This window comes from Crocodylus siamensis, chromosome 1 (assembly GCF_052110815.1).
Source record: "Crocodylus siamensis isolate JL-2025a chromosome 1, ASM5211081v1, whole genome shotgun sequence".
Lineage (NCBI taxonomy): Eukaryota > Metazoa > Chordata > Crocodylia > Crocodylidae > Crocodylus > Crocodylus siamensis.
Window position 1 is genome coordinate 208,193,889 of NC_143395.1, and position 20,061 is coordinate 208,213,949.

Consider the following 20,061-nt stretch of genomic DNA (forward strand, 5'->3'; position numbering starts at 1 on the left):
CATCCCCTGGATCTGGTTTCCAGATTTTCTGGCAGACCAGGCTCCGGATCCATCCGTTGCATTCAGTTTGCAGTTTTTCTGGTGGACTAGGGTCTGGATCCATCACCCGGATCTGGTTTCTGGGTTTTCTGGCAGCCCAGGCTAATGAATACATTCCCAGGATCTGGTTTTTATATTTTATGTTGAACACGGCTTCAGATCCATCCCGCAGATCTGGTTTCTGGGTTTTCCGGCAGACCGGGCTCCCGATCCATCCCCCGGATCCGATTTCCGGGTTTTCCAGAGCACCAGGCTCCGAATACATTCCCAGGATCTGGTTTACACATTTTCTGGTGAAAACGGCTCCGGATACATCCCCCGGATCCGGTTTCTGGTTTTTCCAGCAGACCGGGCTCCGGATCCATCTGCTGCATCTGGTTTGCATTTTTTTTCGGTAGACTGGGCTCAGGATCCATCCCCCAGATCTGGTTTCCGGGTTTTCCGGTGGACCGTGCTCCAAATACATCCCTAGGATCCTGTTTCTGTCGTTTCTGATTCTGGGGTAGGAGAGACTTTTGAGGTGTGAGCAGCAAAAAGCAAGCACCCCTGGAGGTTTCCTTGTAGCTCCTGAGCTGAGCACGATGGAGGCTTGGGAAAGGGGGTGTTTGGAGTCGCCTATGGCTGCTTCTTGCAGGGCACAGTCTCGTCTGTGAAGGGGATGAAATTTTAATTTTTTTTTAAATGTGGGCCTGAGGTCAGGTGGGTAATTCTATGGATGTGACTGCGCTGAAGAGAAAGGAGGTTTGGAAGAAAGCATGCCATTCTACTTGTGTGCCTTAAGGCAAAGTCTCCCAACTTAGTAGGTTGGTGCCTGGGTGTGTGCCTGGGAGCTTGCGTCCAGGGTTTTTTTGTTCTCCTTTTTTTGTGCAGCATGATGCTTGGAGGCTGCCATGGTCCCCAGAACCAAATGGAATAGTGGCAAAGCTCTGCGGTGGAAAGTTACGGCATTGGCATACCACTCCGAGGACCAGATTTTAGGCCTTGCTTCAATTGGAGTACTTGAAGAGTGTGCGAGGTAGGGGAAGTTGTGATGCCAAAATGTGGTTTTTTTGGTGTTTTTTGATTCTGGGGTAGCTGAGAATTTTGAGTCCCGAGCATCCAAAAGCCAGCATTCCTGGAGCCTTCCTTGTATATCCTCGGCTGTAAATGATGCTGGCTGGGGAAAAGGGGATGATGGCATCCTATGGCCTCTACACGGAGGGTGCAGGCCTGTCTGTGAAGAGGTTGAATTTTTTTTCTTTTTTATGTCAGGTCCTCTGGTCAGGTGGCTTATTATATGGATGTGACTGTGATGAAGAGGAAGGCAGTGTGGGAGATAGCTTGCTGACTCGGGGGGCCTCAGAGATGCCAGTTGTTGTCTGGGTGTGTTCCTGTGAGCTTGCATCCAGGATGTTTTGATTGTTTTTCACCACAGTGCATGGAGGCTCCCATGGTCTCCAGAACCAAACGGAGTAATGCGAAGGGTCCTGGATGGAAAGTTGAGGCCTTGGCATGCTCTCAGGAGCCAGGAGCAGTGGGAAGAGGACTGATCCAGGCACACATGTCCCCCCTTACTGGACTGGGAGCAGAGGCAAAAGCAGCAGCAGCAGCGGGGGAGCAAGCAGCTGGTCCCCCTAAGGTAAGTGGGGCAGAGGGACCGATGCAGCTGAGCCAGATCTGGAGGGGAAGCCCCCTTGGATCCCTCTTAACTGAGCTGGTAGGGAGCTGCACTCCCGAGCCGCGCAAACAGAGCGCGCAAATAAGCACGTTCTGTAAGAGCACGCTGGCCTTTGCATCAGCGTTCACACTGGCGGGCGAGCAGGAAGGGCCAGGAAGGAGACTCCTGCTAGTGTGGGACAAAGGCAGCAACTTCTCTCAGCCAGAAACAGGCAGCAACTCCTAAGATGGTGTTGACATGGAGTGCTACCAGGACCCCTGCCCGGGGGTCACAGCCTTCCCAGGGATTGTCTGAAGCCTCCACCCAGATGGAGACCCACAGGGGAGCTGGCGTCCCCCCACCACCTGGGCTGCGGGAGTTTCCCAGCAAGGTCTGGGGGGGCAGGGATTGGGAACCCCACACCTGTACTGCAGGTGCCTGCCTTAGGGCCCTGGAGGCACAGGTGAGGGAGCTCTGGGAGGAGTTTAGGAGGCTGAAGGGAATCAGGGAGGCAGAGCAAGAAATTGACAGCTATTTTCTTTCCCTGCAGGATTATGCACCAAAGGAAGAAGCACCCACTGCAAAGTGGCAGACGGTCACCTCCAAAACTAGGGTGGCTCGTAACACATCCTCCAGTCCAGCTGGAGAACAGGTATGAGGTCCTGGCAACTCTGGAGGAGAAGGAAGGAGAGGAGGAAACTGGAGAGGACGTAACTCCATGCTGTCCATATCCCGAGCAGGCCGAAGGAGATAAGCAGGCCAGGAGGAGAAAGCATCACGTGATCGTCATAGGCGACTCCATCCTGAGAGGTACACAGGGTCATCTGACTGCAGGACCCCTCGACACACAAGGTCTACTGCCTATCTGGAGCAAAGATTCAGGACATGAAGGGGATGATCCAAACCGTCATCCAGCCCATCGATTCCTACCCCATGGTCCTAGTCCATGTAAGTACTAAAGATGCGGCCAGGAGAAGCCCTTATCACCTGATGGCAGACTACCATGCTCTGGGATGCGTGCTAAAAGAGAGAGGTGCACAGGTGGTTTTTAATTCTATCCTACTAGTGAGTGGACGTGGAAGACGGCATGCAACGTGCATTGCGGAGACCAACTGGCGGCTTCGGGAATGGTGTCTCGAGGTGGGCTTTGGCTTCCTCAACCATGACCAGCACATCACGACAACAGACATGCTCAGATGGGTTGGGCTCCACCTTTCCCCTAAAGGTAAGCATGTGTTTTCTTCTAGGTTGGCGGACCTCCTCCGGTGGGCTTTAAAGTAGGCTTGTTGAGGGAAGGGGAAAATGAGGGTGGAGGAATCATCGGACTGGCAGACCGAGCAAAACCCACAAGTACAGCCTTGCCTAGAGAAACGAGCAAAACATATATGCAGGTAAGTGACAGGGGCCAGAGTACTGCTAAAAGTAGGGGGCCAGTACACACATCCACAGGGGGCATCTAATGCCTCTACACAAACACTCATAGTATGCGAAACAAGCAGCAGGCACTCACCCTCCTGCTAGCTAACACCAACCCAGAAGACGTAGGGATCATACAAACTTGGTGGGACTCGATGCATGATGGGGCGGTGGATATCAAGGGCTATAGGCTGTACAGGAGGGACAGGATAGGAAAGAAAGGTGGGGGCATGGCACTCTATATTAAGGAAGAATACCCATCCTCATCAATTAACAGGGAATCAGAGGAAGGACACTTTGAAGTGCTTTGGGTTAGAATACAAGGCAGTGGAGGGGAAAGAGACTTAACAGTGGGGGTCTACTACAGACCTCCTAACCAAAGGGAAGAGCTCAACCAGGAATTCTTAGGTCAGCTGACGGAGGTAGTGAAGTCAAAGGACATGGTAGTCATGGGGGAGCTGAACTTGCCAGACATCTGCTGGGAAGAGCAGTCAGCCAGGTCTGACCGCTCACGTAGGTTCTTAGCCAGATGCAGGACCTTCATCTAACGCAGGAGGTGCACAGCCCCACCAGGGGTGACGCCTTGTTGGACCTGGTGCTGGCCACGGGTGATGACCTGGTGAGGGGGCTGCGGGTGCTCTACCACCTGGGCGACAGTGATCATCGCCTTTTGGAATTCATCATCCAGTGCAAGGTGGAAAAGGCCTGCAGCAAGGCAGCAGCCTTCAGTGAGGGCAGACGTCAATGAATTAAGGAGACTAGTAGGGGAGTGGTGTCAAAGCTGGGGTGGAAAGTTGAAGCCTCGGCATGCTACGCGGAGGCCCAGATTGAAGCCTGTCCTTCAATCCGAGTTCTCATAGTGTGTGCGAGGAAGAGGAGGTCGTGGGGGATGAAATGGGGTTTTATTGTTGTTTCTGATTCTGTGGTAGGAGAGAATTTGAGGCCCAAGCAGCAGTTGTGCATGATGCTGGCTGGGGAAAGGGGGATATTTTCAGCCGTCTATGGCCAGTTAATGCAGGGCACAGTCGTGTCTGTGAAGGGGTTGAATTTTTTAATTTTTTTTTTTAAATGTGGGCCTGAGGTCTGGTGGGTAATTCTATGGCTGTGATTGCAGTGAAGAGAAGGTAGTTTGGGAGAAAGCATGCCATTCTCCTCCTTTTATGCCATAAGTGACAGTCTCCCTACTCTGCGGCCTCAGAGTCGCGAGATGGTGCCTGCGTGTGTGAATTTGAACTTGTGTCCAGGATTTTTTGGTTGTTTTTTTTTTTATCCCATGACACATGGAGGCTGCAATGGTTCCGAGAACCAGTGTGCCTGGGTGTGTGCATGTGAGCTCGCGTCCTGGATTTTCTTGTTGTTGTTTTTTTTCTCAATGACACATGGAGGCTGCCATGGTCCCCACAACCAAACCAAGAAGTGGCCGGGCTCCGGGCATAAAGTTAGGGGCCCGGCATGCTCCGCCAAGGATATTTAAGCCCTTGCTTCAATCGGAGTACTGGAAGTGTGTGTGAGGAAGGGGAAGTTGTGGGGGCTGAAATGGTTTTTTTTTGTCATTTATGGTTCTGGGGTACTGAGAGTTTTGAGGCCCGAGCAGCAAAAAGCCAGCATCCCTGGAGCCTTCCTTGTAGCTCGTGAGGTGTGTATGATGCTGGCTGGGGAAACGAGGATGTTCACAACCGCCGATGGACGGTTCTTGCAGGGCACTGGCCCCTCTGTGAATGGGTTGAATTTTTAATGATTTTTTTAAAAGTGGGGCTGAGGTGAGGTGGGTAGTTCTATGAATGAAACTGCGGTGAAGAGAAATAACGTTTGGTAGAAAGCATGCCATTCTCCTACTTGTGTGCCATGAGGGGCAGTCTTCTGACTCTGCATCCTCAGCGGCACATGGTGGTGCCTGGGTATGTGCTTGTGAGCTTGTGTCCTGGAATTTGTTGTTGTTTTTTTTTTTCCCCATGACACATGGAGGCTGCCACAGTCCCCAGAACCAAATGGACTAGTGGCTACACTCTGGGGCTGGAAGTTAGGGCCTCAGCATGCATCGCCAGGACCAGATTTAAGCCCTTGATTCAATTGGAGAACTTGAAGTGCATGTGAGGAAGGGGAAGTTGTGGTGGCTAAAAAGTTTTTTTTGGGTCATTTCTGATATTGTGGTATCTGAGAGTTTTTAGGCCTGAGCACCCAAAAGTCAGCTGCCCTGCAGCCTTCCTTGTATCTCCTGGCCTGTAAATCATAATAGGTGGGGAAAGGGGGATGTTAGCATCCGCCTATGGCGTCTACATGGAGCGTGCAGGCCTGTTGAATTTTTTTTTATGTCAGTACCTCAGGTCAGGTGGCTTATTATATGGATGTGACTGTGGTGAAGAGGAAGACGATGTCGGAGATAGCTTGCTATCCTCCCACTTGTGTGCCACAAGGGTCGGTGTCCTGAATCTGAGGCCTCAGGGGTGCCAGTTGTTGCCAGGGTTTGTTCCTGTGAGCTTGCATCCAGGATGTTTTGATTGTTTTGCACCACAGCGCTTGCAGGGTCCCATGGTCTCCAGAATGAAACAGCATGATGCGAAGGGTCTTTCATGGAAAGTTGAGGCCTCGGCATGTTCTCAGGAGCCAGGAGCAGCAGGAGAGGACATATCCAGGCAGACATGTGTCCAGCAAGCATGTGTGCCCCCTTACTGGACCCGAAGCAGAGGCGAACGCAACAGCAGCTGGGGTGCAAGAAGTTGGTCCCTGTAAGATAAGTGGGGCAGAAGGACTGACGCAGTGCAGCCAGTTCTGGAAGTGAAGCCCCCCGGATGCCTCTTAACTGAGCCGGTAAGGAGCTGCGCTCATTGGTCATGCGAACAGAGCGCGCAAATAGGTGCATTTTGTAAAAGCGCGCCGGCCTTTGCGTCAGTGTTCACGTGGGGGGGGGTGAGCAGGAAGGGCCAGGAAGGAGACTCCTGCTAGTGTGGGGCAAAGGCACCATACTCAGCCAGAAACAGGCAGCAACTCCTAAGATAGTGTTGACAAGGAGTGCTGCCAGGGCCCCTGCGCGGGGGGCACAGCCTTCCTGGGCCTTGTCTGAAGCCTCTACCCAGACGGCAGGAGCTGGAGTGCCCCGAACCCCTGGGGTGTGGGTGTTGCCCAGCATCGCCTGGGGGGGCAGGGATTGGGAACCCCCACACCTGTCCTGCAGGTGCCTGTCTTAGGGACCTGGAGGCAAAGGTGAGGGAGCTCCAGAAGGAGGTTAGCAGGCTGAGGGGAATCAGGGATGCAGAGCAAGAAATTGACAGCCATTTTCTTTCCCTGCAGGGTTATGCATCCAAGGAAGAAGCACCCACTGCAGAGTGGCAGATGGTCACCTCCAAAACCAGGGCTGCTCATTACAGAGCAGTACCAGTTCCTCCAGTCCAGCTAGAGAAGAGGTACAAGGCCCTGGCAACTCTGGAGGAGAAGGAAGGAGGGGAGGAAACTGGAGAGGAGGCAACTCCATGCTCTCCATATCCTGAGCACGCCGAAGAAGATAAGCAGGCCAGGAGGAGAAAGTGACACATGATCTTCATAGGCGACTCCATCCTGAGAGGTACAGAGGGTCAACTGACTCCAGGACCCCTCAACACGTGAGGTCTACTGCCTACCTGGGACAAAGATTCAGGATGTGAAGGGGATGATCCGAACCATCATCCAGCCCACCGATTCCTACCCCATGGTCCTAGTGCATGTGGCTACTAAAGATGCGGCCAGAAGAAGCCCTGATCAACTGATGGCGGACTACCATGCTCTGGGATGCGTGCTAAAAGAGGTGGTTTTCTCTTGTATCCTACCAGTGAGTGGACTTGGAAGACGGCATGCAACGTGCATCACGGAGACCAGCTGGCGGCTTCGGGAATGGTGTCTCGAGGCAGGCTTTGGCTTCCTCAACCATGACCGGCACATCACAACAAGCGACATCCTCGGAGGGGATGTGCTCCACCTTTCCCCTAAAAGTAAGCATGTGTTTTCTTCTAGGTTGGCGGACCTCCTCCGGCGGGCTTTAAACAAGGCTTGTTGGGGGAAGGGGAAGACGAGGGTGGAGGAACCATCGGACTGCCAGACCAGGGAACACCCACAGGTACAGCCCAGCCTAGACCAACAAATGAAACCTATACGCTGGTAAGTGACAGGGGCCAGAGTAATGCTGAAAGTAGGGGGCAGTACACACATCCACAGGAGGCCTCAAATGCCTCTACACAAATGCTCGTAGTATGGCAAACAACCAGCAGGAACTCACCCTCCTGTTAGATGACACCAACCTGGACATAGTGGGCATCACTGAAACGTGATCAATGCCTGCTGGAATTCACCATGCAGTGCAAGGTGGCAAAGGCCTGAAACAAGGCAGCAGGCCTAGATTTCAGGAGGGTGGACCGTAGTGAACATGGTGGAACTCGACACATGACTGGGCGGTGGATGTCAAGGGCTACAGGCTGTACAGGAGGGACAGGATAGGAAGGAAAGGTGGGGTCATGGCACTCTATATTAAGGAGGACTACCCATCCTCGTCAATTAATAGGGAATCAGAGGAAGGGCACTCTGAAGTGCTTTGGGTTAGAATACAAGGCAGTGGAGGGGAAAGAGACTTAACAGTGGGGGTCTACTACAGACCACCTAACCAAAGGGAAGAGCTCAACCAGGAATTCTTAGGTCAGCTGACGGAGGTAGTGAAGTCAAAGGACATGGTAGTCATGGGGGACCTAAACTTGCCAGACATCTGCTGGGAAGAGCAGTCAGCCAGGTCTGACCGCTCACATAGGTTCTTAGCAGGATCTCCATCTAACCCAGGAGCTGCATAGCCCGACAAGGGGTGACCCCTTGTTGGACCTGGTGCTGACCACAGGAGGCGATCTGCTGAGGGGGCTCCCTGTGCTCGACCACCTGAGCGACAGTGATCAATGCCTGCTGGAATTCACCATGCAGCGTAAGGTGGCAAAGGCCTGAAGCAAGGCAGCAGCCCTAGATTTCAGGAGGGCGGACCTCAGTGAACTAAGGAGAATAACTGGGGAAGCACTGAGATCCCAGAGGGCAGGAGAACCTGATGTCCAATTAGAGTGGTCGCTCCTTAAGGAGACGATCCTCCAAGCCCAAAGGGAGGTAATCCCAACATGGATCAAAGGGAGCAGGAGGGCACGAAAGCCCCCATGGTTCAACAAAGGCCAGCGGGAATGTCTCCTAGCTAAAAGGGAGGTGTACATTGAATGGAAAGGAGGGGCCATTACCAGGGATGACTATACTGCAGTTGCTCGGGGATGTAGGGGAGCAGTCAAGAAGGCCATGGCAGAGCTGGAACTGGGACTAGCTTCCTGGATTAAGGACAAGAACTCCTTTTTTAAATACATAGGTGGTAAAAAGAAGGTTCCGGGGAAAGTGGGGCCCCTACAGGACACATTAGAAAATTTGGTCGTCACGCCAGACGACAAAGCCAACATATTTAATGATTTCTTTGCCTCCATTTTCCTAAGCAGGAACCGGAACAGTCACTCCCACTTGGGCCCCCTTGGGCCCCAAGAGAGGCGTGCCTAGGCCAACAGTTAGTGAGGAACTAGTTAGGAAACTTCTGGAGGGACTGGATGTATTGAAGTCAGCTGGTCCGGACGATCTCCACCCTAGAGTGCTGGGGGAATTGGCTGAGGTCATTGCAGGACCCCTGGCACAGCTTTACGAGCACTTGTGGTGCTCTGGTGTGGTGCTGGAGGAATGGAAGAGGGCCAATGTGGTGCCCATCTTCAAAAAGGGGAAGAAGGAGCACCCAGGAAAGTATAATTGGGTCGCCAACTGGCTGGATGAATGCACCCAGAGAGTGGTAGTGGATGGGTCATTTTTGACCGGGAGGGATGTGGGCAGTGGGGTTCCACAGGGCTCAGTCCTCAGGCCCGTGCTGTTCATCTTCATCAGTGACTTGGACGAGGGGGTAAAAAGCACCCTGTTCAAATTTGCTGGTGACACTAAGATGTGGGGGGATGTGGGCACACTAGAAGGGAGCAATAGGCTGCAATCGGACCTAGGCAGGTTGCAAGGGTGTGCGGATGAGAATAGGATGGGATTCAACACCGACAAGTGCAAAGTGATGCACCTGGGAAAGAACAACTGGCACCATATCTACAGGTTGGGGAACTCCAGTCTCGTTAGTGCAGAAGCAGAAAAGGATCTTGGAGTCATGACTGAGTCCATGATGAACATGGGTTGGCAGCGTGGGGATGCAGTCAGGAAGGCTAACCATACCTTGTCATGCATACATACATGCATCTTGAGCAGGTCCAAAGAGGTGATCCTCCCCCTCTCTGCAGCACTGGTCAGGCCACAGCTGGAGTACTGCATCCCGTTCTGGGCGCCACACTGCAAGAGGGATGTCGACAGCATGGAGAGGGTCCAGAGGAGGGTGACTCGCATGACCAGGGGGCATGGGGAGTTTGGAGGGCCAAACAGCAAAAAGCCAGCAGCTGTGGAGCCTTATTTGTAGCTCCTGAGTTGTGCATGATGCTGGCTGGGGAAAGGGGTATGTTCGTGGCCACCTATGGCTGCGTCTTGCAGGACAGAGGCCCCTCTGTGAATGGGTTGAATTTTTCATTACTTTTTGAAATGTGGGCCTGATTTCAGAGGGGTAATTCTATGGATGTGACTGCGGTGAAGAGAAAGGATGCTTTGGAGAAAGCATGCCATTCTCCTACTTGGGTGCCATAAGGGACAGTCTCCCTACTCTGCCACCTCAGAGTCGCAAGGTGATGCCTGGCTGTCTGCCTTTGAGCTTGTTTCCTGTATTTTTTTGTGGTTGTATTTTTTGCACCATGACACATGGAGGCTGCCACGGTCCACAGAACCAAACATAGTGGTGGCTAAGCTCCGGGGCTGAAAGTTAGGGAATTGGTATGCCTCGCCCAGGACCAAATTTAAGCCCTTGCTTCAGTCGGAGTTCTTGAAGTGTGTGTGAGGAAGGGGAGGTTGTGGGAGATGAAATGGGTATTTTTTTGTCGTTCCTGATTCTGGGGTATATGAGAGTTTTGAGGTCTGAGCAGCAATACGCCAGCTGCCCTGGAGCCTTCCTTGTAGCTCCTGAGCAGTGTACGATGCTGGCTGGGGAAAGGGGCAAATTTGGAGCTCCTTACGGTCGCTTATAGCAGAGCACAGGCCCCTGTGTGAATGGGTTTAATTTTTTTTTTTTTATGTGGGCCTGAGGTCAGGTTGGTAATTCTATGGATTTCACTGCGGTGAAGAAAAAGGTAATGTAGGAGAAAGCATGACATTCTTCTACTTGTGTGCTCTAAGGGACAGTCTCCCTACTCTGCGGCCTCAGAGTTGGAAGTTCATGCCTGGGTGTGTGCCTTTCAGCTTGCTTCCTGGATTTTTTTCTTTTTTTTTTTTTTCACCATGACATATGGAGGCCGCCATGGTCCCCAGCACCAAACGGACTAGTGCCTAGGCTCCAGAGCTGAAAGTTACGGTCCCGGCATGCCTCGTCAAGGACCAGATTTAAGGACTTGCTTCAATCGGAGTACTCAAAATGTTGGTGAGGAAGGGGAGGTAGTGGGGTCTGAAATGGTTTTTTTTTTGTCATTCCTGATTCTGGGGTATCTGAGAGTCTTGAGGCCCAAGCAAGAAAAAACCAGCATCCCTGGAGCCTTCCTTGTAGCTCCTGAGCTGTGCATGATGCAGTCTGGGGTAAGGGGGATGTTTGGAGCTGCCTATGGCCGCTTCTTGCACGGCAGAGTCCCGTCTGTGAAGGGGTTGTATTTTTTAATTTTTTTTTAAATGTGGGCCCGAGGTCAGGTGATTAATTCTATGGATGTGGCTGCAGTGAACAGACAGGTAGTGTGGGAGATAGCATGCCATTCTCCTACTTGTGTGCCATAATTAACAGTATCCCTACTTCGTTGCCTCAGAGTCTCAAGTTGGTGCCTGGGTGTGTGCCTTGCATCCACGGTTTTGTTGTTGTTGGGTTTTTTGCACCATTAGACACAGAGGCTGCCATTGTCCCCAGAAACAAATGGACTAGTGTCCGGACTCCGGGGAGAAAGTTAGGGCCGCGGCATGCCTCGCCAAGGACCACATCTAAGCCCTTGCTTCAATCAGAGTACTCAAAGTGTGTGTGAGGAACGGGAAGATGTGTTGACTGAAATGGGTTTTTTTTGTCATTTCTGATTCTGGGGTTTCTGAGAGTTCAGATGCCTGAGCAGGGAAAAGCCCTGGAGCCCGTCTTGTAGGTCCTGAGTTGCCCATATTGCAGGCTGAGGAAAGGGGGATGTTTGGAGCTGCCTATTGCTGGTTATTGCACAGTTCCCCATGTGAATGGGTTGAATTTTTAATTATTTTTTTAAATGTGGGCCTGATCTCAGATGGGTAATTCTTCATGGTTGTGACTGTGGTGAAGAGAAAGGTAGTGTGGGAGAAAGCATGCCATTCTCCTACTTGTGGGCCGTAAGGTACAGTCTCCAGACTCTACCGCCTAAAAAATGCATGTTTGTGCCTGGGTGTGTGCCTGGGAGTTTGCTTCCAGGATTTTTTGATTGTTGTTTCCCCAGAACCAAACAAAGTAGTGGCTAGGCTCTGGGGCAGCAAGTTAGGGCCACGGCATGCCTAGCGGGGACCAGATTTAAACCCTTCCTTCAATTGGAGTACTCAAAGTGTGTGTTTGGAAGGGGAAGTTCTTGGGGCCAAAATGGGGTTTTTTGGTCATTTTGGTTTCTGTGGTATCTGAGACTTTTGAGGCCCAAGTAGCCTTCCTTGTAGCTCATGAGCTGTCTATAATGCTAGCTTTGGAAAGGGGGATGTTGGCAGCCACCTATGGCCACTTTTTGTAGGGCACTGGCCCGTCAGTGAAGGGGTTCAATTTTTTTTTTTCAAGTGGGCCTTAGGTTAGGTGGGTGATACTATGGATGTGACTGGTGAAGAGGATGGTAGTGTGGGAGAAAACATGTCATTCTCATACTTGTTTGCCCTAAGGGATGGTGTTGTGGCTACGTGGCCTAAGAGGTACATGTTGTTGTCTGCCTGAGTACCTGTAAGCTTGAGTCCAGGATGTTGGTTTTTTGTTTTGCACCATGACACATGGAGGCAGCCATGATCTCCAGAACCAAACTGAGTAGTGGAAAGGGCAGATAGTAGATGCCCAAGCTTCAACTGGAATACTGAAAGTGTTTGAGGAATGGAAAGTATTGGGGTCCAAAATGGGTTTTTTCCATCGTTTTTGATTCAGCGGCACCTGAGAAAGTTGAAGCCTGAGCAGCAAAAAGCCAGCAGCCCTGGTGCTTTCCCTGTATGTCCTGGGCTGTGCATATTGCTTGCTGTGGAAAGGGGGTTGTTGCTGGCTGTCTATGGCCCCTTCTTGCAGGACACAGGCTTGCCTGTGAAGGTGTTGAATTATTTTATTTTTTTATGTGGTCGTCAGATCAAATGTGTAATTCTATGGATGTGACTGGTGAGTAAGAAGGCATTGTGGGAGAAAGCATGCCATTCGCCTATTTGTGTTGCATTGTTGCCAGTGTCATGACTCTGGGGCCTCAGAGGTACAAGTTCATTTCTGGGCGAGTGCCTGTGAGCTTGCTTCCAGTATTTTTTTTTTTTTTTTGCACCACTGTTGCCCTGAGGGCTCAGGCGATTGCTCAGTATCTCTATATTGGGCTGTTAGACAGGAGGGTGTGGGTGTGTAACCCCAAAAGTTCCACACCGATCACTAATTCCTATATCATGCACACAATGCCATATATATACGCGCACGCACTCTCAAACGAGGAACTCCGATATACACTCGTTCAAAATAACGAGTCTGGCTTCACACACACTACTCACACCAAAATTTAAACAGAATCAGTTACCAGTTCCCAACACCTGCACATTCAATACACTTATGTGAATTACTAATTCATATACCACACACACATGCACCGTATTCATATCTATATCTATATCTATATATTCACTAATTTACACACATACCACCCACCTACACATAAAGAGAAGTGCATTCCTAAGTTCGGTGTTGTGATATGTATGTATGTATGTGCTTGGTGTACTTGGGATACCTGGCATAAAGTTAAGGTAGGAAAGTAGAATTCTAGGGGATTAAAGTTACCAGGACTGGGATTAGAACAGGTAGATTACAGGGGCCTGGCCTGAAGAACTGAGGCTGGGGGGTTAACTTTAGGTTAATTGATCTTAATTGATGGAAAGACAACACCCAAAACCTGCAGAACAGGGAAGCATGCCTGTACAGAGCCTGGGACTGGAGCCAGAGCTGCAGGGGAGCTGAAAAGGTAGATGGGGAGAGGAGGGACTAAAGGAAAGTGTGGGTGTTAAAGAGGGGCTCTGGGTGTGGGGACCCAGAGCATGGCTCTGGGGCAGCTAGAGAAGTTGCAGAGAGCAGCAGTAGGTGCTGGAAGCTGGAGAGAACTGCAGGACAGCTAATAGGAGCTGGGAAGCTGCAGGAGGTGGGGGGAAGCCTGAAAACAGAGAGAGCAGCAGAAAATCACAGGAAAAGCAGCAAGGATAGCAAGAAAGGAAGGGGAGGATGAGAGGTGGCAGAAAAGGGGAGATGGAAATGGGAGGGGATGGGGAAAGTAGCAGAGAGTGTGGGAAGTGGAGAGAGAGACAGAGAGAGGGAGAGAATGAGGCTGGAATTTACAATAGGGAAGGGATTGGGATTCAGGAAAACGTGACCCGCCTCTGGGTTGCAAATGACAGTGGCTTTAGTAAACGGGGAGATGGTGACACAATACTAAATTGGTTCCCTTGCACCTGTTGGTGTCACTGGGCATAACCCTGGGTAACTCAGAGGGATGGAAGACCACGAGTGTCAAGGAAGTCCTTCTGCTCCAGGCTCAGAAGAGCCAAACCCCCCCTTGCCCAACCTTTGTAACCCTTTCTTTGGTGCCTGCAATCTCCTGTCCTTCTGGAAAGCAGGCGAGCTAAAACTGTTATCTGTGGAATGCAAGGGCACCGCTCGGAGAGAGAAAGGAGGAGGGAAAGGGGAGAAAGAGGGGGGCCAGCTGCTGGAAAATCACTGATAGTGAAACTGACTGGGGTATAAAGATCCCGCTGTTGCAGGGTTAGGTGCGCAGGATTTGAGACCATACAGTCTCCCTGTGCCTTTTACTTGAGCGCAAATAAACTCTGTCTGCTTCTCCCCCAGTGTGTTTATTTGGCGCGACGCACACCGGGCAATGAACCCAATTGTTGCCTCCCTCGGGCACCTTGTGCCGGCAACACACCCACACCCACATGCACACAATGGCAGCAGAGGTTAAAAAGGCTTGGTGCAGGGGCTGAAGTCCACTGAAGTCCAGAAAGAGAGAGAGAGTCCAAATTGTAGGGGGAGGTGTGCAGCTAATATCTACCTATCCAGGCTGGTGAGGGGTTGTTGTCCAGTAGATGTTGTCCAGAGGGTGTCGCCGGAAGCTCCTCTGGGGTGGATAGGTGATGTGAATCTGGTCTGGTCCAGATGGAAATGCTGTTCCCACTGGGTTTGTCTTCACTGCCCCTCTATATAGGGGCAGATCTTGTGTGACCCAAGTGACAGGAGGCATACCCAGGCAAGGGTACCCCTGGCGTACTGAGCATGTGTGCTCCATGAAGGGATGTGCAGTTTCAGGTGTCTGTAATGGTGAGAGTTGCAGTTTTGCATGGTCTTTAGCTTTTCAACTGCTGGTCTTCTTTGTGTTCCTCGGTAAGGTCCATAGTTCCTGGATGGGGCCAGAAAGGGCTTTTTTTGGTCATTAAGACTCTTGGGGCAGCTGAGACTATTGAAGCCCGAGCAGCAAGAAGCCAGCAGCCCTGGAGCCTTCCTTGTATCTCCTCGGCTGTGCATGATGCTGGCGGAGGGAAGAAGGATGTTGGCGTCTGCCTATGGCCACCTTTTGCTGGTCACAGGCCCGTCTGTGTAGCGGTTGAATTTTGCAATTTTTTTTTTAATATGTGGGCCTGACATCAGTTGGGTAATTCTATGGATATGACTGTGGTGAAGGGAATGGTAGTATGGGAGAAAGCATGCCATTCTCCTACTTGTGTGCCAAAAGGGACAGTCCCCTGATTCTGCAGCCTCACAGGTGCACATAGGTGCATGGTTGTGTGCGTTTGAGCTTGCATCATGGATTTTCTTGTTGTTGAGTTTTTTTTACCACGACACATGGAGGCCTCCATGGTCCCCAGAACCAAGTGGACTACTGGCTAGTCTCCGGGGCTGAAAGTTAGGGCCCAGGCATGCCTCGCCAAGGACCAGATTTAAGCCCTTGATTCAATCGGAGAACTCGAAGTGTGTGTGAGAAAGGAAACTTATGGGGTCTGAAATGGGTTGTTTTTTTTTCTCTTTTCTGATTCTGGGGTATGTGATATTTTGAGGCCAGTGAAGCAAAAAGCCAGCAGCCATGGAGCCTTCCTTGTAGCTCCTGTGGTGTGCATGTTGCAGAATGGAGAAAGGGGGATGTTTGGAGCCTCTTATGCCTGCTGCTTGCAGGGCACAGTGACTCTGGTGAAGATAAAGGTAGTGTGGGAGAAAGCATTCCACTCTCCTTTTTGAGTGCCATAGGGGACAGTACACTGACTCTGTGGCCTTAGACGTGCACGTTGGTTTCTGGGTGTGTGCCTGTCAGCTTGCATCCAGTATTTTTTTTTTTTTGCACCACTTTGCCCCTGGGGGGGGGGTCAGGCCAGTGCTCAGGATCTTAATATTGCGCTCTTAGAGAGGAGGATGTGCACTTGCACACAAAGATCAATTAAGCACACCTGCACTGGTTGCATACACCTCTATTATGCATTCACACTCACACTACTAGCGCAGGCACATACACTATACACTGCAAAAAATACACACTGATCACTAATTCCTGTATCATGCCACAATGCCATATATATATACGCACACACACTCTCAAACGAGCAACTCCGATACACACTCATTCAAAATAACTAGTCTGGTTTCACACACACTACTCACACCAAATTTAGACAGACTCAGTTACCAGTTACCAACACCTGCACATTGAATACTTTTATGTAGATTACTAATTCATATATCACACACAAGCACAGTATTTATATCTATTTGTATATATGTGCATTCACTCATTTACACACATACCACCTTTCTGCACATATACACAAGTGCGTTCCTAAGTTTGGTGTTGTGATATGTATGTATGTATGTGCTTTGTTTCCTTTGGAGACCTGGCCAAAGGTGAAGGTAAGAAAGTAGAATTGTAGAAGGTTGAAGTTACCAGGACCGGGATTAGAACGGGTAGACTACAAGGGCCTGGGCTGAAGAACTCAGGCTGGGGGGTTAACTTTAAGTTAGTTGACCTTAATTGATTAGAAGACAACACCCAAAACCTGCAGAACAGGGAAGCATGCCGGCACAGAGTCTGGGACTGAAGCCAGAGCTATGGGGGAGCTGAAAAGGTAGATAGGGAGAGGAGGGAAAAATGGGACTAAAGGAAAGTGTGGGTGTTAATGAGGGGCTCTGGATGTGGAGATCCTGATGACTCCAGGTCAGCTAGAGAAGTTGCAGAGAGCAGCAGTAGGTGCTGGAGCTGGAGAGAACTGCAGGATGGCTAAGAGGAGCTGGAAAGCTGCAGAAGGGAGGGGGAAGCCTGAAAACAGAGCAGCAGAAAATCACAGGAAAACAGGAGGGACAGAAGGAAAGGAAGGGGAGGCTAAGAGGTGGCCGAAAAGGGGAGATGGAATTGGCAGGAGATGGGGAAAGTAGCAGAGAGGGTGGGAAGTGGGACAGAGAGACAGAGAGAGGTAGAGAATGAGGCTGGAATTTGAGATAGGGGAGGGACTGGGATTCAGAAAACATGACCCGTCTTGGAGTTGCAAATGATAGTGGTTTTATGGAACAGGGGAATGGTGACACAGTGTCAAATTGGTTCCCTTGCATCCACACACACAATGGCAGCATGGGTTAAAGAGGCTTGGTGCAGGGGCTGAAGTCCACTGAAGTCCGGGAGGAGAGAGTCCAAATTGTAGGGGGAGGTGTGCAGCTAAAATCTGCCTATCCAGGCTCATCCAGTAGATATTCATATTTTCATAGTTTTCAAACGTCTCCAGCAAGATGTTCATCTAACCTCCTCTGAAACACCCCCAGGGCTGGGGCCTGTACTTCTCTTGTACACTTCTCTTGGAAGTTGGTTCCAGATCCTAGCCGCCCTGACCGTGAATTAGCGCCTCCTGATATCTAGCCTAAACCTACCCTCTGCCAGCTTCTGACCATTATTCCTGGTCACTCCTCGTGGTGCACTGGGGAATAGTGACTCCCCCAATAATGTCCAGAGGTTGTTGCCAGAAACGCCTCTGGGGTGGATAGGTGACTTGAAGCTGGTCTTGTCCGGATGGAAATTGCATTCCCCATGGTTTTGTCTTCACTGCCCCTCTATATAGGGGCGAATCTTGTGTGACCCTAGTGACAGGAGGCACACCCAGGCTAGGGTTAGCCCCTGGTGTACTGAGCATGTGTTCTCCATGCAGGGATGTGCAGTTTCCAGTGTCTGTAATGCTAAGAGTGGCTGGTTTTGCGCTGTCTTTAGTTTTTCAACTGCTGGTCTTTTTTGTGTTCCTGGGTGAGTTCCATTGTTCCTGGATGGGGCAATAATGGGGTTTTTTGGTCACTTTGATTCTGGGCCCAGATTTAAGCTCTTACTTAAATCAGAGAATTGGAAATGTGTATGAGGAAGAGGTAGTTGGGGGGCCAAAATGTGGTTTTTTGGTCGTTTTTCATTCTGTGACAGCTGAGGCTGTTGATGCCCAAGTAGCAAAAAAAGGCAGGAGCCCTGGAGACTTACTGGTAGCTCCTGAGCTGAGCATGATGCAGGCTGGGGAAAGGGGGATGTTCCCAAACACCTATGGCTGGTTCTTGCAGGACACAGGCCCCTCTGTGAATGGGTTGAATTTTTAATAGGTAATTCTATGGATGTGACTGCGGTGAAGAGACAGGTAGGGTGGGAGAAAGCATGCCGTTCTCCTACTTCTGTGCCATAAGGTACAGTCTCCTGACTATGCGGCTTCAGAGGCGCAAATTGGTGCCTGGGTGTGTGTGGCTGTGAGCTTCTGTTCAGGATTCTTTTGTTGTTATTTTTTTTTGCACCACAACACATGATGCAGGCTGGGGAAAGGCGGACGTTTGAGCAGCCTCTGGCTGCTTCCTGCAGGGCACAGTCCCATCTGTGAAGGGGTTGGATTTTTAAATTTTTTTTTAAATGTGGGCCAGAGGTCAGGAGGGTAATTCTATGGATGTGACTGCAGTGACGAGAAAGGAGGTTTGGTAGAAAGCATGCCATTCTCCTCCCTGTGTGCAGTAAGGGAAAGTTCCCCAATTCTGCAGCCTCAGAAGCGCAAGTTGGTGCCTGGGTGTGTGCCTGTGAGCTTGCGTCCTGGATTTTGTTATTGTTGTTGTTTTTGCACCATGACACATGGATGCCTTCACGGTCCACAGAACCAAAATAGTGCCCAGGCTCCGGGGCAGAAAGTTAGAGCCTCGGCGTGCCTCACCAAGGACCATATTTAAGCGCTTTCTTCAGTTGGAGAACTGGAAGTGCATGTGAAGAATTGGAGGTTGTGGGGGCTGAAATGAGGCTTTTTGTCATTTCTGATATTGTGGTATCTGAGAGTTTTGAGGCCCGAGCAGCAAAAAGTCAGCAGCCCTGGTGGCTTCCTTGTATCTCCTGGCCTGTAAATAATACCAGCTGGGGAAAGTGGGATGTTAGCATCCGCCTATGGCCTCTACATGAAGCGTGCAGGTCTGTCTGTGAAGAGGTTGAATTTTTTTTTTTTTTTATGTCAATACCTTGGGTCATGTGGCTTACTGTATGGATGTGACTGTGGTGAAGAGGAAGGCAATGTGGGAGACAGCTTGCTATCCTCCCACTTGTGTGCCACAAGGGTCGGTGTCCTGAATCTGGGGCCTCAGGGGTGCCAGTTGTTGTCTGGGTTTGTTCCTGTGAGCTTGCATCCAGGATGTTTTGATTGTTTTGCACCACAGCGCATGGTCTCTAGAACGAAACAGCGTAATGCGAAGGGTCTTTCATGGAAATCTGAGGCCTTGGCATGTTCTCGGGAGCCAGGAGCAGCAGGAGAGGACATATCCAGGCAGACATGTGTCCAGCACGCATGTGTGCCCTCTTACCAGACCCAAAATAGAGGCGAACGCAACAGCAGCTGGGGTGCAAGCAGCTGGTCCCCCTAAGGTAAGCAAGGCAGAGGGAACAATGCAGCAGAGCTGGATCTGGAAGGGAAGCCCCCCGGATGCCTCTTAACTGAGCTGGTAAGGAGCTGCACTTTCAAGCCAAGCAAACAGAGCGCGCAAATAGGAGCATTCTGTAAGAGCGCACCAGCCTTCATGTCAGCATTCACACCGGTGGATGAGCAGGAAGGGCCAGGAAGGAGATTCCTGCTAGCGTGGGGCAAAGGCACCGCACTCAGCCAGAAACAGGCAGCAACTCCCAAGATGGTGTCGACACCCAGATGAAGCCACGGCAGGAGCTGGAGTTCCCCCCACCCCCTGGGCTGTGGGAGTTACCCAGCATTGCCTGGGGGGGCAGGGATTGGGAACCCCCACACCTGTCCTGCAGGTGCCTGCCTTAGGGCCCTGGAGGCATGGGTGAGGGAGCTCCAGGAGGAGGTTAGCAGGCTGAGGGGAATCAGGGATGCAGAGCAAGAAATTGACAGCCATTTTCTTTCCCTGCAGAGTTATGCATCCAAGGAAGAAGCACCCACTGCAGAGTGGCAGATGGTCACCTCCAAAACCAGGGCTGCTCATTACAGAGCAGTACCAGTTCCTCCAGTCCGGCATAGAGAAGAGGTACAAGGCCCTGGCAACTCTGGAGGAGAAGGAAGGAGAGGAGGCAACTCCACGCTGTCCATATCCCGAGCAGGCCGAAGGAGATAAGCAGGCCAGGAGGAGAAAGCGTCACGTGATTGGCATAGGCAACTCCATCCTGAGAGGTACAGAGGGTCATCTGTCTCCAGGACCCCTTGAC

General features: G+C 51.1%; 1 protein-coding gene across 1 annotated transcript; it reads left to right on the forward strand.

Moving 5' to 3' along the window:
* Positions 1-271: 271 nt before the first annotated feature.
* Positions 272-7,255, forward strand: LOC149873972 (uncharacterized). The gene is made up of 7 exons (XM_090031575.1): positions 272-416; positions 910-1,054; positions 1,454-1,657; positions 2,226-2,327; positions 2,416-2,623; positions 2,742-2,900; positions 7,076-7,255. The coding sequence occupies exons 3-7, from the start codon at positions 1,457-1,459 to the stop codon at positions 7,102-7,104; spliced, it is 699 nt and encodes a 232-aa protein (XP_089887701.1). The 5' UTR covers positions 272-416; positions 910-1,054; positions 1,454-1,456; the 3' UTR covers positions 7,105-7,255.
* The last annotated feature ends 12,806 nt before the right edge of the window (positions 7,256-20,061 follow it).

What these genes read in the sequence shown, in the direction of transcription:
- LOC149873972 (XM_090031575.1), top strand. Translation starts at nt 1,457, where the DNA reads ATGGAGGCTCCCATGGTCTCCAGAACCAAACGGAGTAATGCGAAGGGT. An exon ending in CCAGTCCAGCTGGAGAACAG is followed by an intron (nt 2,328 to 2,415) that starts GTATGAGGTCCT and finishes TATCCCGAGCAG; the next exon opens with GCCGAAGGAGATAAGCAGGC. An exon ending in GCTCCACCTTTCCCCTAAAG is followed by an intron (nt 2,901 to 7,075) that starts GTAAGCATGTGT and finishes GTTTTCTTCTAG; the next exon opens with GTTGGCGGACCTCCTCCGGC.